General features: G+C 34.2%; 1 protein-coding gene across 18 annotated transcripts in view; it reads right to left on the bottom strand.

Annotated features, from left to right (window-relative positions):
- Positions 1 to 17,666, bottom strand: part of EIF4G3 (eukaryotic translation initiation factor 4 gamma 3) — a 319,467-nt gene that overhangs the window by 102,293 nt on the left and 199,508 nt on the right. For 8 of the 18 annotated variants that reach the window (XM_031464263.2, XM_064493960.1, XM_064493955.1 and 5 more), the window contains 2 exons: positions 10,325 to 10,484; positions 3,682 to 4,521 (listed from right to left, as the gene is read on the bottom strand). In XM_031464263.2, the coding sequence (XP_031320123.2) occupies positions 3,682 to 4,521; positions 10,325 to 10,484 (1,000 nt within the window). The remainder of the gene's footprint in view (positions 1 to 3,681; positions 4,522 to 10,324; positions 10,485 to 17,666) is intronic. The other 10 variants (XM_064493971.1, XM_064493957.1, XM_064493965.1 and 7 more) reach the window with 2 other exon arrangements.

Raw genomic sequence — 17,666 nt, 5'->3', positions numbered from 1 at the left:
CAGGCACCAGCTCCTCCTACCAGGAAACCTGCATAAGCCTCTAGTTCAGCCTCATCCACCAGGGGGCAGATACCACAAATAAGAAAACAATTCCAAAGCCTCTGGAAGGAACCCACAAACATAGGCCAGACTGTACACTGGGACTGGCTGGACCCTGGCCCTTGGGTGCCAAGAGAGGAGTGTACTGCTGGGACGCACAGCACATCTTCCACAGGGAGCCACCCCTACAAGGTTAAGAAACGTAACTAACCCACCTAAAAATATAAATAGAAAGATAGACAATACGAGATGGCAGAGGAGTATCTATCTCCCAGGGCAAGGCAGAAGATAAAATCCCAGAAGAAGAAGTAAATGATGAGGAAATAGGCAATTTATCTGAGAGTTTAGAATGATGATGGCAAAGATGTTCAGAGAACTCAAGAGGAGTACAGATCCACAGAGTGAAGTTTTTAGCAAAGAGTTTGGAAAACATAAATACCCAGAGTTGAATAAAATCACTGAAATGAATAACACACTAGAAGGAACCAAGAATACACTAAACAAGGCAGAAGAACAGATCAATGAGCTAGAAGACAGATTAGAAGTCACTACTGCAAGAACAGAAAAAAGAAAAAAGAATGAAAAGAAAGGATAGTTTAAGAGAATTCTGGGACAACATGAAGCACACTAATATTCGCATTACAGGGGTCCTAGAAAGAGAAGGGAGAAAGGACCTGAGAAAATCTTTGGAGATGATGACCGAAAACTTCCCCAACTTGGGAAAGGAAACAGTCACCCAAATCTGGGAAGTGCAGAGTTCCACACAGGATCAACCCAAAGAGGAACACACCAAGGCACATAGTAATCAAATTGACAAAAATTAAGGATAAGGAGAAAATATTAAAATTAGCATAAGAAAAGCAACAGATAATATACAAGGGGACTCCCATAAGATTATCAGCTGATTTTTCAGCAGAAACTCTACAGGCCAGAAGGGAGTGGCATGTTATATTTAAAGTGATGAAAGGGAAAAACTTACAACCAAGAATACTCTATCCAGCAAGGCTCTTGTTCAGAGTTGATGGAGAAATCAAAAGCTTCAGATAAACAAAAGCTGAAAGAATTCAGCACCACCAAACCAGCTTTACAACAAACCGTTAAAGGAACTTCTCTAGTCATCAGACCATAAGAAAAGAGAACAACAACAACAAAAAACAAATAGAAAAACAATGAAAAAAAGACCTACAAAAGATTGCTTTGGTAGTTCAGGGTCTTCTATGGTCCCATATAAATTTTGGAATTGTTTGTTCTAGTTCTGTGAAAAATGTCGTGAGTACTTTGATGGGCTGCACTGGATCTACAGATTGCTTTGGGTAGTACAGCCATTTTGATAATGTTGATTCTTCCAATCCAAGAGCACAAGTTATCTTTCCATTTCTTTATATCATCTTCAATTTCCTTCATCAAAGTTTTAGTTTTCAGAGTATAGGAAACCTCTTTGGTTAAGTTTATTTCTAGATATTTTGTTGGAAATGTTTATGCCAGTTATAAAATTCTGGTTTTTGAAGTGAAAAAAAAGTGAATGAAGGGCTGCAAATGGCAAAATATCCTTCTTTCTTATGGGTGAGTTGTATTCCATATACATATATATATGTAGGTGATGCTACATTAAAAAGAAATTATGTTGAATTTGGAAGAATACAGTACTTTGAGAGAGATACACATATACATGTGTGTATATATACAGTGCATCTTCTTTATCCATTCATCTATCAATGTGCAAGGATGCTTCCATATCTTGGCAATTATAGAGAATGTTGCTGTTAATAGTGAGGTGTATGTATTTTTTGAATTAATTCTTATCTTGTGGTTGGCTTTATTCCTTTAATAACTATGTAAGTTTAAAAAGCTAAAACTCTTAACTGCTCTTAGAAACAATGAATAGTACCTATACGTAAATTTTTTTAAAGTGTGCAGTATACTGTATACATGTATTTACATGCAATATACCGTGTATATGCAGTCAAACTGTAACAATTTTACCTAATAAAATTGAAAAATGAAAAAAAGAATGAATGAATGTTAGGGATGAGTGGAAACAGAACTTTGGTGCAGGATTTTGCTTTACACTTACTTCAGTTCTGAGGTATGGTCTGTATCTTTGACGAGTATTCCCAACGCCTGTTTGGGTTTTTTCCTGCTTTTTTTTTGTTTTTTAAACATCTGTCTTCAATAGCTTCTTCTATTTTTAGAACTACCACATCACTAGTTGTTGAATGACAACTGACAGGTGGGTAAATTAAGGGGAAAAATGAAAGGTAGAACAAATTACTGTTCTCCAGCAAATGTTCTCTGGGTGGGTGGAGGAGATTCACCTGCAGCCACACCAAAACTAAGATTGTTTTTTCACACAGTTACAAAAAAGTCCCAGGTCATTGCCCCACCAAGGAAGAAGATTCCTAAAACAGTGATGACACTGATGAAGACTGATATTTATGGAGGCCAGTCTGTTGAGAAAATAGGTGATTTACAAACATTTATGATAAATTTTTCCCAGTTCCAACTTGCATTGCTTGCTTTTCTGTTCTGGTTCACTGTGGAACTAGATGTTCTACAGTTCTAAGGAATCAAACACCTGCCACAGACCTTCATGAGGAAATTACCTCAAGAACTGAGCTGGGTGGGAAAGCCACATCTTAAAAGTAGGGATCAGGTTTTTGATTTGTCAAGTTTCCCTGTCTATTAGATAGGTCAGAATAGGCAATAAATACTGAGGATACTGGCGACTAAACCATCCCCAATGTATATCTAGATCAATTGCTGGGGGAGCACTCATTTATCAAATTGCACAATTTAACGTGACAGGTATACAGAGAGTAAAGTATATAGCGTATGGCAATATTTTAGAAGACGAGCTATGTTAACTTTAAAGCCATATTCTTATGGACTACGGACTCAAGAAAAGTTGACAAACCTTAGATAACTTTTGATTAAAATTATTAAAACCTAATGGTTAGATTCAAGATTCTAGGTGATGCTACATTAAAAAGAAATTATTTTGAATTTGGAAGAACATAGTACTTTGATAATACTAATGATAAAGTAGTAATAGTAAAACGAATATTAGGAAGGATGAAACTTTAAAATGAAAAAGTGGAAAAGTATTAAACTTATCTGTGAGTTGATTAGAGAGGGCACTTTCATTTTTCAGAACTGATTATAAACCTCTGACATTCTGATTGCTATTTTCCTTAATCCAAGATTAAAGAATAGGCCTTGAATAGAGGAATTCTTTTAAGTTTAGGATACCAGGCTTTAAAATTCTGAGAAGACAGGATTAGGGACTATAGACCATGATGGTTTTGATTGGTTTCCAGCCCCAAAGCAATAAAATTAACCACCATGGAACAGATTCAAATGAACGAGGCAAAAAATAAAATTAAAAACAAAAAACACATGTACAGTGACATATACCTTGGACGCATTTTGTATATTTGAAATTTCATTTGCATTTTTAGACAATGGAGTAATTCTTTGCAGGATGCACTAAAACATAAACACACCACTGAAGAAATCAGACTAGGAATTTCAGCATTCATTTGATGTTTCTGGAAGTCAAGGAAAGTAGCTGATTAAAAAATAACTCAAACACTGCTTCTTTTTCATGTTCAGCAAACATAAGATAATAGTAAAACAGCTTACCTGGGACAGGGCTCTTTCTTGAACTTAAATTCTGAGAATCCACGATCTCTTCTGTTTGCCCATCTGCTTCTACCTCTATTTTGTTCTGAATCTCTTTTGGATCTTCACTAAGGCAAGTTCTTATGCTCTCGTCCTCTTCTAGCACTCTATGGACTGTGGTGGGAGCATTAGCAGTACTAGCATTAGTGGTGGCAGCAGGAACAATGACTGGTATGGAAGGAGGAGAAGCTGGAGGAGTTGGAGGAGACGGAGAAAAGGAGGGAACTGTGGAAGGGGTGATGGGAGTTGGAACACACTCCACTTTCATTTCTTCTGGGGTATTTTCCAGAATCTCCAATTCAAGAGTCAATGGCAACACCTCCTGCTTTACTACTTCCACAATGCTCTCTGTGACTGGTAATTTTTCACTAACTCCATTCATTTCATTAATTAGGTTAGTACTAGAAATCAGTGGAATATCATTAGGTGCTACACTACAAGATTTCTTGCATATATCATCATCAATTTCATCTGTTGGTGAAGGATCTGATGCTTCTGTGCAAGATGTGGGGCTGGATATAGGAACTGTGTCTTCTTTTGAGGAAGAGAGTTCACATCTGTCCTCCATAGCAGTGGTGAATATTGGTTGGCTACTAAGAGCAGCAGAGGTGGGCGAAGCAATTGTACTTCGAGCAATTGGAGAAACAGTGGTAGGTGATGGAGGCAGGGGAAGCTCTGGTATGGATTCTACTGCAGTAGTCTCAGACCTCTGGCCTGCTTGTTCTTTCTTCTCTCCACTAAGGACTAGCCTAAGGACTGGGGAAGGAGACTTTAACACTGGATCTGGTTTTGGCTTCTCTTCTGGGGAAGAAAAAATTGAAAGAGTTTTAATAATTCTTGGATCAGAGATTATACTGTATTACTTTGGGCCAATTCTTTTAATCTCTTATACTAAAATACGGGCAGCAGAGGACAGATCAAAATATCACTTATTTTGCCAGTCCAAAAATACTGTCATATTTTCTTTTCTAGTTATACCCACTATTAGCTGACTTCCAATACATATACAGTTTACTTTGGAGTCTTACTCCAAGGAATTAATTCACCAAATGATTATGTCAATGCTATGGAAAAGCTCATCAAAACTGAAACTAAATCTAAACCACTTTGGGGGTGCGAATGGGGCTTTTCTTTAAGGTAGAGACCTTCATCTGTAGAAAATTTTTCTACCAAGGATGCACGACAGTGACAGGACTGGCCAGTACAAGGGCAAATAACTGGAGATTAAATTATTATAGACTGATATTTTTTACTCTAAGTATTTCTGTATTTGGGGGATTTTTTTAAAATAAAGAACATGCATAAAAAACTGTTTCAAGAAAAACTATCATGGTGTCATTTATTCTAGATGAAATTTATTATCAGTGAAATCAAGTTCCTGAACATAAAATTTTATTCATTCCTTAAGAGGCTTATAACAACAATAATGCTAAGGAATAAAAATGGAAATTTACCTTGTCTCTTCAATTATAAAAAAAATTCTTTAATGAGAAACCAAAGCTAACATTCAGATAATCAAGTCCATTTTAAAAACACTTAACATATACGCTTGAAATATTTCAGAATAATACATAAAATGTGTGTGTTTATACACAAGAATCAGAGCAAGAGTGAGAAACATAAATCGATAATCATAATAAAGGTAACAGAAAAATGAAAGGGATGCAAACTCATAAAAATTTCTGTATTTTAAAATTCCAGATTAACTGATACGTGATTCATGTCTGGGAAGATGAAACCAAAGGAAATTTAGGCTGGTTTCTAGCCTTGTGCTTCTGTAGCACAAAAATCAGGCTCCAGTGGAAAAGCAGATATTCATGAGTATGTTCATTAAATGCAAACAAAAATTTTAAGCACTGCTAAAAAACAATCTAAACTGAAAAGGAGTTTACTTTCTCTGTCAGAAGTCTTTATGCACCACTGAAAATGAGTCTTTACAGTAAATTTTAGTTAAGTAAGTGTGTCAAAGAAAAATATCCATTAACAAGATAAACAGATGGTAAATATTACCATTAAACTGTTAAAGGCTAACTCATTCACGGCAACTACTTTTACTAGTTTTAAAATTCACTTTAATTTATAGCCTTTGAGGCCAGTGCTTCTTAAATTGAACTCTGCCTATTTACTGTAATGGAGAAATAAGATCAATAGGCTCTCAATGCCAAATCCCTCAGACTAAGTTGCCAGGGCAAGAGACAAAACATTTCAGAGAAATACATCTATGATATGTATTACATATATGTGACACATATAAAATAAATATGCACTCATTAAAATATCCCTGATGAAAATAATTTCCAACTCACTGGAGTAACTGCTACATGGGTTACCTACATTACAAGGTATCACTGTGAGAGCACATCAGAATATTACCCATTGTGACCACTGAATGAAACCTAGACATATTAAAATAAACAATAGAAAATAGTAATTCTCACATTAACAATCTAGTAAGAGCATGCTGATTCAATTATTAATTTTGGAAAATAATATTCCTGATACTAAAAAATAAAAAAAAGCAGATCTAGGACTGAAACTTCTATGCACTCTTAAGAAATATCTAACATTAACAGAAAATTAGAAACAAAAAATGTAATTATTTTGAGAGCACCTTATTCTGAAACAAGTCCTTTAATTAATTCACTGAAGTTTTAATACAGAAAGCTCAAATGTGTAATAGAGTACATCTAAATAAAGAACAGTGATTTTATTTCTCTAAGCACTTTTTCTATTAAGAGTATGCTTTGCAGAGCCATAATAGTTTTAAATCTAATCTACTGCATTAAAAATGCTTATACCTTTTGTTATCTTCAGGACTTGTGGGAATTTCATTTTTAAGAATTTTTTTAAGGAAATAATCATTCAACAATAAGCAAAGATTAAAAAAATAAGAAAAGATAGAGGTCTGGAATATTTAAGGCCAACAATATTTGTAACAGCCAAGAAAAAGAAAAAAAAGAAAAAAAAGAAAAAAACAATGTCTAATAATGAGGGATTTACTGTAGAAATGATGGCCTGGGCACATAAAGGTATACAATCATTTAAAATAGGCTTTTAGAAGGGTATTTAATGATATGGGAAGTTGTTTATTATAAAAGACATGTTTCTTTCAAAAGCAGGGCACAAAACTGATGTGGAGCATAAAACCTATAGGTAACAACAAAAACAAAACATAATACTAACATATATGCACGTGGGAAAGTCTGGAATTACATGCAGTTTTTTTTTAACAATGGTTCTGAATAATGAGATAAGAGAAAAATTTTCTTTCCACTTATCTGTAGTTTCTATAATGGATGTCATATTTATAAGAAGGAAAAAACTGCTCCCTTTTATTCTCATATAGTGATGGAACCAACCTTCTAGACAGGTGCCTTTCGGTTGTCAGGAGCCTCACATGACAGAGAGAGTATTACTATCATTTAATGGGGAAAGACCAGGAATGCTAAGCATCCTGCAATTTGAGGGACAGTCTCACTTGATAGGGTACTGTCCTAAATTCTAAAGAAGCCCCAACTGAGCTACCCTGGTAAAAACAGAACAGAACATCATTCCCTGAATACTTATTCTACATCAAGTGTTTTCAAAAGGTAGTAAAGATAAAAGACTAAGGCACAAATAACTTTTATTTGTATTTAATTACCCAACCATACTCTCAATATACTGGGCTAATACACTTTTTCAAATACCAGACAACAATCATTTAAGCTATGTCTATACACCATCAACACCAACTGAAGATTTTAATTCAGTCAACAGTCTTTCTATAGACCAAGCTGAGGTCTTCCCTGTATCTTTAGAAAGTACTAAAACAAATATGGCATATCTGTCTGGAAACTTTGTCTTCGTGTAACCATTCCAGTTATTCACATCAAAAATTGAGAAAATCAGAAGCTTAATTATGGCAGCTAACATTTACTAAGTCCTTAATATGTGCCAGGAAAATGGGTCAAATACCATATATAGTGTCCTTAGAATCACCAATGGTATAAAATCTATTATGTTCCTGCCTTATAAGACCTGACTCTGAAAGATTTTTAGTTCATCCTCTAAATCTGCACTTTTCCAAGTGTGGTCTGGGGACCCTGGGGGTCCTGAGACTCTTTCAGGGAGTGAAAAAGTAAAATAAAATAAAGCAAACTATTATGTTCCTATTTTACAGATGGGGAAACTGAAGGTTTTAGAGATTAAGTCATAGGTTCAAGGTCATATAACTAGCAAGTGCTAGAACCTGGAAATGATTTCAAATCCTAAATTCTTACAATGTGGTGGGGGGCTTATGGAAAATGAAGTATTTAGGTGAATCAAGGTAGTAGAGGACTTTGGGGCTAACATGGATCTGTGACCCAGTGCAAACCCTCAGTAATGACAACTCCACTGAGAGAGAAAAACCAGTCTGCAGAATGCAGAACTTATTGTTTCTGGTGATAACATAGCAATCTTTGAAAACAGCACATTTTTGTATCCTACTTTAATTTCAAAAGGAATATATAGTTAAAAGGAAGTTTTTCAAAAATATCTTAACTGTAAAAAAAATTCCCTGAAAACTGGTGAACCCTTTCTAATATTATTTGAATTACATATATTTAGTTTAAAAAAGAAAACTACTCTGAAAACTATCCGATACATGGAGAAGCTATACGCAGAACTAAAAATAGAAATTAGAATTACTGAGTTTTCTGGATAATAGTTGCTATTAAGAGGAAGACAGCAGTAGTCCCCAAAAGTTACTTATAAGCTCTAGGAAATATACTTAAAATGGAAGGTTTTTTTTTCATCAAGGTAATGCAAAACATTTCCCAATTCACCTATATCTTATCAAGTATCAGTATGAAATGTTGATTTTATTATTCAAATTTCCACTGAGGAATAAAAAACTGAGAGGAAATGAAGAATTCTGCATTCCTCCTTTTGTAAATCAAGGCCTAAATATGAGAAGATGTAGGTGTCTCCTAACTTCAGCAGATCAGAGTTATCATCATCACGACATATTATGAATTCTTTGTACTGTGACCCAGCTATGAGGAAGGTCAGCATAAAGAACTCTCTGCATAGTAAGTATTCAATATGTTTAGGATAATTCTAACTAGCAAAAAGGATGCAACTGTGCGAAAGTAATAAAGTAAAGTTTTGAAGGGGATACCCTGAAAATACTCCACTCAGACAGAAAACATTCTGAATTTTGACTCAAAACTGCTTGATCACGGGGTAGGAAGTGGTCTTCCATAATATTTATGAACTGCACTCCTGCAGGGTGAATGGCTTTAATATTAAAAAATTTAGCTTTAAGCATGTATGATTCTCTAACTCTGAACACTGCTGAAAAAAGTATTCGACAGTGTAACTGTTAGAAGCATGCCAGATCAGAATTCATTACCTATCTTGTGGTTTAAAACTACTTCGTAAAACAAAATTTGGGACTTGTCTCTCCTCAAGTTTACTAAATTCCTGAATATGCAAGGGAAAAAACACCTTATTTTCTTTGTATGCCATAAAAAAATTGAAACCATACGTTAGGTGTTTATAAGCATGATTAACTTGCAGCCCAGTTTAAAAAAAACAAACAGTAATACTAAATACCTTCACTTTGATTATGTGTCAATTTCTAAGTGCTTTTTAAAGAATAATTTTTAGAAAGTATAGAAAGCAAACATCAGCTAAAGAATATTAAGGTGTTTGCAGGAATAAATAATTCAAGAAAACAAAAAACACATGATTTCTACTCATTCTTAGAATGAAGTCAGAAACATTATAAAAGCATTGTCAAAGTCACTTGCTTCTCCACGTGCCTAGTGAGCACTGTCTCCCAATTTTAGCTAAGGTCAACCTAAATCCAATTAGGGAAGAAAAGGAGGCTGTAACATTCCACCTTCTGGCATGAAATATCCCTTAAAGTTTTCTATTTATAATCCAAAAGGCAATATGTGCACTTATTTTACCAAACATTGGCACTTCACGTTCAAGGTCAACAGCAGAGACTTTAGTATGATTCCTGCATCAATAACAATGGCTAAAATTTACTAAGTGTTTTTTTGAATGCTAGGCATGTCCCCACAACAACCCTGTGAGGTAGGTATTCTTCATTCCATTCTGCAGGTGAGGAAATTAAAATGTACAGCATAATGACTCATCAAGACCAAACAGTGCATGATGGAGCCAGGATTTAAACTCAGTACTATCACCAACTGAGCCTTCAGAAGCCAAAGTTTTAAGAAGAAACATTTTATGTTTTTAAAAACAAGATATACATGAATATGTTGAATATATAAATAAAACTGTTGTTCTTTTAAAGCAATTATATACATCGACTTATTCCCCCCAATTTGTTCCAAAAGAAATAGTTTAAGGCAGCTAAGCTTTTACCTATAAATATATATTGACAGTGGGGCATTAATAATATGTAAAAAAACATTTCTAATCATCCATACTTTACTTTCTTAGAAGAACACTTTGGTTTTTCACCTCAAAGCTTTGCTTAACAGTGGGTACCTAAATAATCCTCAGATGTTTTATTCTTACTCTTAAATGCTGAGGGCAATGTAATTAATTTAAAAAAGGGAAGGGGAACTAAAGGTAAGAGGGAGGAAAACAGTCATACACAAACCTTGCTTCTGGTCGCTAGCTGCAGTGACAGGGGTGCTGGCAGCAAGATGAGTGCTCTCCACAGTCCCATAAACCACAGGGCTGTGCTCGGGGACCTGGCTGGGCAGCTGCTGGGATTTGAAGTACAAAAAAGGGTGATAATGAGCGTGCGAACATAAAAACTAGCAACATGGAACCCAAGCAAGTGGGGAAGACAAAGTAGGGCAGGAGATCACAAAATTGAAAATAAATAAATAAATAAATAAATAAATAAATAAATAAATAAATAAATAAATAAATAAATAAATAAATAAATAAAGGAAAGCAAGGAAAAAATATATAGGACAGTTTAATAAATTCAAAAAGTACATGGGAAGACAAGGAAGAAAACGAAAAGAGGCAGCAGGAAAGGGGAAGGAAAAGAGATGATTATTATTAACCACAGCAAGAGAAGACAGCACAGCAATCGTTAGTACAATGCTTTCTCCAGTGTTCCTTCTAAGGACAGACTTTCAACCTACCAATAGGTGTCATGTCTGAGAGGGAATTTAGTATCTTCCCAGTCAAAGACCAAAGGGACTTGGTCAACTTCATTTATAAACTACCTAGCAAAGTAGTTCATCTAGCAGTTGTCAAAAGCAGGACAAACAAAACATGATAGGTTTTAAAACCAGTTACTGATCAAGAAAACAACACTGAGGGGTGATTCTTGTCACTTGTCCATGTAACCACATAGGTGTAATGCAATTTGGAAAGACTTTAAGGGCACTTTCACCTTAAGATGTCTTTAGATTCTGGGTCAAGGATGGTATCTTTTCAGAGTCAGAAATCTAAGTAAAATACCTCGATTTTCAGAGCTAAGAGGAAATTCTCATTTTCATTCAACCAGTATATGGAATCAAAAATGCCCATCAGAATTGTAGCCGAGTAGGTTGAAAAAATTGCAGCCATTGTTCAACTTAGAGGGAACAAGAATTACACAAAATTACACAAGAAAGGACAAGAACATTCATTCTACATCACATTCCAGGTGGGTGTTTGTTCTGGATTTGAGGGTTACACAAAAGCCACACAACAAAGCAGTGTCTCTCCTCGGAGATCTAAGATCATTTTTTTTGATAGCTATGATTGCCTACGTTGAATTCTATCAGTGCTGTCAGAGCAGAGCTCCCTGCACAATTCTGATTTTTTTTTTCTTGGAAAGGAGGGAGAAATTAATGTGTGCATAATTTGTATACAGGGCCACTTTAAAGTGGGAGTTAATGAAAAATATTTTCAAGTCAGTAAGGCTCACAAAGAGTAGGAATATAAAATGAAATATATCAGTTTAAACACCTATCACTTATGTCATTTAAATAATGCTTTTCACATTGTACAACATGCAGTTTACATAAGATTATATATGATGTACAGAGTAATAGATAGGAGTGGGGAAAACACTATTATTTCACATATTATTAGACCATGAAAAGTATTCATATTCCACAATTACTTCCAAATGAAGACTACTAAAATTATATTTCCATATATAAAAAAATGAAGAGTTACTGTTTTGAATCATGGCCAAATGGATAGAAGTACCGTGATTACTCTGAATCCTTAGTTCTAACAGGAAAAAAATTCTATTGTTAAAATTCAAAATTTAGGAAAGGTTCATAGCTGTAAGTGAAAATAACAGTCAGCCCTCTGTACCCACAGAAGTGCAACTCGTAGGTACACAGAGCCAATTGTACTAGCTACTTTATTTAAGGGACTTGAACATCCACGGATTTTGATATCTGCAGAGCTCCTGGAACCAATCCCCTGTGGATACCGAGGAACGACTATAGGGACCCAGTTCAATTCTATGGCTGAAAACAGCTCTAGAACAAAGGAAAGATTCTATATTACTTAGCATTTATTAAATAGTTATCCACATATCCCAGGAAAGAAAGATCTGCAAATTGTGTCATTTACCTGAAAGAAAGAAAATATTAACTATTTCAATTGTGTAGGAAATTAATAACCAAAAAAAAGGCGGGGCGGTAACTGCTGAAAGTAGATCACCGAAACAAACGGCATCCATGGTTAAGGTGAGATTTTTAAGACAGTAAAAGGCTACTGATACCTTTAAATCCGTACAGATTCGAGAGTTTCTCGATCTAAGATGAAAATACCTTTGATCATATTAGATAACTGCACAGACATTTTTCTATTAAGAAAACCCTAGAAAGATTGTATATATAAAGATTTATAAGAAAGGAGTGAGATAACATGTTGGTTAACTCACAATTCCAAATCCAAGTATCCAGTACATAGTTACATAGCCACAGAATGCTAGCAAAGTTCAGTTTCCTCAGCTGTAAAATGAAAAGGGATTGAAGATCCTACAGTGCATTTCAGCTTTAACATTCTCAAAGCCTCTGAAAGGACTAAGAAAATAACATATTAATATGTTGACAATATGAATTATTACTGTTTTAGATTTATTTAGGATAATCTCAAATTTTAGCTAACCTCTAATTTCATCTGCTCTCTCCTACTGAAATAACTGTAAACAATCTGTTATGAAGAAGGCCCTTACCTTTCCAAAGCACAATCATGGCTTATTTTACCTAACTGATGTCAGAAAAACCAAGAAACACACTTAATATTGTGAATCAAAACATCACATACAATGCTGTACACATTTTGATCCCTGTAAGGAAATGAAACCTATGGGTAGCTAGAGAACTTGGGTAACACGATCCATACTGTTGAGAATATATTTAGGGGATTTCAAAATCACTGCACTTCAGTCACTTTCACTACTGGTAGGAGCGAAAATTTATAAAAATCATTCTTGAAGGACAGTTGGTATCAAAATATAAAATAATAAAGATGCTCAGGAAGTCAGAGCTAAAAGGTTAGGCTTGACTTGGTGACATCACATTGTTGCAATCATAGTTATGTCAATGCTAAATTCTCTCCTCCACATCAAACTTCAAAATCAAAGCTCTGACTGGCAGAAGAAAAAACATTTCTCACTTTTCAAATACAATGATAAGGAAGCTTATTTAAAGTATGGCAAGATATTAGATACTTGATAGTATCTGAGAAGTGAATTTCCTTTATAAATTCTACTTGAGCATCTACTCTGTTGAAGATTTACATATTAAATCTGAAGTACTGGCTTCAAAGGATAATGGTAGATTTAGGCCCAAACACTGGAAGATCTTTTAAAAAAAATAATAATAAAGTGTTAAACCAACAAGCAAAACAAGCAGCAAAATCTGGAATTGTCTTTAAATACTTCTTAGTACAATTTAAAATTCGTTTCTCTTTTTATAACCCACATTGTTTCTTACTCATCTCCTTGCTTCTGTCTTGCCTCTCTGTCTATTCTTTTTATTTATTTTTTTACTGAGATAGAATTGACATCTAAGGGGCCACCTTCCTTTACTATCTATTTTAAAGTTGTACATAATAGGATGCTTAAGTACAGAGGTAATTTTAGACAGGAGGCCACCAACAAGCAACTATGGTCCAGGGGTTACAGGCCTGTTTTTGAGCTACCCATAAGAAATGTTTTTACATTGTTAAATAGTTGGGGGAATTTTTGAAAAACAGCATTTCTTGATACATGAAAATTACAGGAAACTTATAAAGTTTTATTGAAACAGCCACAGCTAGTCATTTACATATCGTCTATGGCTCCTTTCATGCTACAATGGCAGAGTTTCAGTAGTGGTGAAAAGAGACTGTTGGCTGCAATGCCAAAATATTTACTACCTGGCCCTTTATAGAAAATGTTTGCTGACCCCTATTACAATTCACGGAGAGCAAGCCAGAGAATCCAAAGAATTATACAAATGTAAGCAAGCTGCTGATGTAATTTACTATTATCATAAGAGGCTATTTGAATGCTTCACGTATTTCATCATTTATGTATAACTGATTTTTCAAAGTCCCGTTCAATGACTTGAAAATAATCACTGTAATAAATATCTCATGTGTTTAACATATATAAATCCTGGGGACAAACAAGTATCCCCCTCCAACTGAGAAACATTATAAAGATTAGGAAGTAAAATAGTAATAAATGACACCAGGAAAAAGGACTAAAAAATGCTTTCTTAAGTGGGAGAGAATTCTCCCACACTCATTCTTTAGAAAGTTGTGTACGTGTCTGTGTGTGTGTGTTACCCTCTGGTGTCTACTATGTATAAAACACTGAGAACCCACTAGTGACTAACAGAAAAATTCTTAGCTTCTGGAGCTTATACTCTTTCAAGGAAAACATTAAAGAATAACCCCCTGCCTCCCAACACACACACAGAGCAGAATATTATTCAACCATAAAAAAGAATGAAATCATGCCATTTGCAACAACATGAATGGACCTTGAGGGCATTATGCTAAGTGAAATAAATCAGATGGAGAAAGATAAATACCTTACAATCTCACTTATATAAATAATTTAAAAAAAAAACCCAAACTTAGAAATAAAAAGAACAGATTGGTGGTTGCCATAGGCAGGGGGTAGGGCTGGGAAAATTGGGTGAATGAGGTCAAAAGGTACAAACCTCCAACTATAAAATAAGTATCTCAAGGGAATGTGATAAACAGAATGGTGACTATAGTTAATAATAGTGCACTGCATATTTGAAAGTTTTGAGAAGACAGCAGATCTTAAAAGTTGTCATAAAAATTTTTTGTAACTCTGTATGGTGATAGCTGTTAATTAGATATTGTGTAACAACTTTACAATATATATAAATATCAAATCATTATGTTGTACACCTAAGACCAATGTAATGGGATATGTCAATTCTATCTCAATAAAAAAATAAATAAAAAGAATAGACAGAGAGGCAAGACAGAAGCAAGGAGATGAGTAAGAAATTTACTGTTGTTCAGAGGTGAGATCCAGGTGGTTTAGAGAGTAAGAGTAGCAGCAGAGGTGGTGAGAATGAGCCAGACAGGACTTGCTGATATCATGGTTGTGGAATATGAAATAAACATTTAAAGATGACTTGAAGATGGTTTATTATCTGAGCAAGTGAAGTATATTGTGGTATAATTTACTGAAAACAAACAAAGTACCAGGGGAGCACACCAAACACCTCAAGAAATAGTAACAGGGTTCACAAACTCAAATGCCTTTATAAACAAATAGGTGGCCTAAATATGTGATTCAAAAGGTATAAAATAATAATAGAACAATGTAACAAACTAAAGAATGAACACCCAGGTTAAAGGCATTCAGATTGATGAAAATGTATTTTTTTCTTTAAACATGAACCTGATAAAACATACATCTGCAATAGAAAGCCTCTTCCTTGAATGCAAAGAAAGATTGCTAATGTGTCCGGAATGATGAGGGAAACCCAGACACTCAAAGTAAAAGCTGTCAGGCTAAACTAGAGGACTTAAAATGACTTTAAAGTTCCAGTGGGCGGGGAGCAGGGGGAGAAGGGATGATAAACATTAATAACACACTTTAAAAGATGAGAATAATGTGGATGGAATTTACTCTAAAATAGTAAAAGATATTATAAAGCTATAGTATTTAAGATAGTATAGTAACACTACTAAAACAGATCAATAAAATATAAAGGTCCAGAAACAGACCCAGGTACATATGATAGTTCAGCAAATAATCAAAACAACATCTAAAAACAAGGAGGCAATGAAGAACTATTCAATAAATAATACTGAAACAGAGACAAGCCATTCAGTTTAAGAAAAAAAAAAAAGAAGAAAAATAGAAAAGCAGGATCAAAAACTTATGTCTACATCAAAATTAATTCCACATCAAAGATAAAAGAAAAATAATCAAACCTAAATACTAGAAGAAAATATACATTAGTTTTATTATCTTGGATGGGAAAATCTTTCAAAGTATGAACCCCAAATCGTAAGCTACTTAGGGAAAAACAAATCTGTGAATACTAAATTGGGAGTTTGGGGTTTGCTGATACTACTAGATATAAAACAGTTAAACAGCAAGGTCCTACTGTATAGCACAGGGAACTATATTCAATACTGTGTGATAGCCTATAATGAAAAAGAATATGGAAAGGAATACATGTAGATATATATGTATAACTGAATCACTATGCTGTACACCAGAAATTAACACAACATGGTAAATCAACTATACTTCAATAAAAAAAATTTTTTAACTTCTACGTCATAGAAGGCACCATTAACAAATTTAAAACACAATCACCAAACTAGAAAAAAAAAAAAATTACATATAGTAAAGGGAGACCTTTAGCATTTAAAGAATGCTTATACATCACAGAAAAATCATCACCCCAAAAGAAATATGTACTAAAGACATAAATAGGTAATTCATACACATACACACACACAAGTAACTAGTGAACATCAAAATTCTTAACTCCACAAATCAATAAATAAAAATTACATGAGATGGTTTTTAAATCTATCAAATAAGCAATAATACAAGGAAAGGGGTATTCCCTTATATACCGTTATTGGGAGATGAACTGGTACATTTCTAGAGGGTAAGTAACAACACCATAACCCAAAATAAGTACACAAAGTTGTTCATCATAGCATTGTTACTATTAGTGACAAACAAGAAAGAACAGAAATACACATCAGTTAAATAAACTAGGGTACATCCAAACAAAGAAATACCACACAGCCATCAAAAATTACAATACCTATAGTCAAACATGAGTATTTCTGCAAGATCACTGAAAAAAATAGTACTTATAAAATGGCATGAACCCAACTATATTAAATTATAGGCATGGAGATAGATACACACAAACACACACACACACGCACTAAAAGATGTATGGAAGGATATTCACCAAAAAGTTAACACAGTTAACTCTCAGTAATAAGATTTAGGGTTAAAATTTTTCCCTTATGACTCTTCCAATGAAGATTTTTAATTTTTATACATGCAAAACTAAAGTCATTCTAATTTTGAAAATATACTTTTAATAACAGACATAAGACTGAACCTGACAGTTTCTTAAAATCTCTTCCAACACTTCTTGTGATCCCCTACAACTATAAACATCACAGTTGCTAGATGAGTATGAGATGCAACACCATTGTTCAATGTCTGACTGGCAGTAGGTGGTAAGGGATAGGAATTTTACTACACACGCAAAAATTCAAGGCATACTTTATAAGTAGAATTCAGATTTAATGTATCTAAGGTAAAGTCATACCACTAATAATAACTAAGGCTTTCACAAAATTTGGTGAAGACTCATAAAAAAAAAACACAGCTCAAGTAAAAATAAAGAATCATTTAAAAAAAAATACTGAAAATACACTTGCTCCACTGGCTTCCAAGATAAGGTATCTCAAAAGTGGCTTTAAGTCAAATTTTGTTTCTTGCTTTAGGAAATTCC

The sequence above is a fragment of the Camelus dromedarius genome, chromosome 14 (genome assembly GCF_036321535.1).
Source record: "Camelus dromedarius isolate mCamDro1 chromosome 14, mCamDro1.pat, whole genome shotgun sequence".
Classification (NCBI taxonomy): Eukaryota; Metazoa; Chordata; class Mammalia; order Artiodactyla; family Camelidae; genus Camelus; species Camelus dromedarius.
Note: the sequence above shows the minus strand (reverse complement) of the source record. Positions and strands in the feature narration are given on the sequence as shown.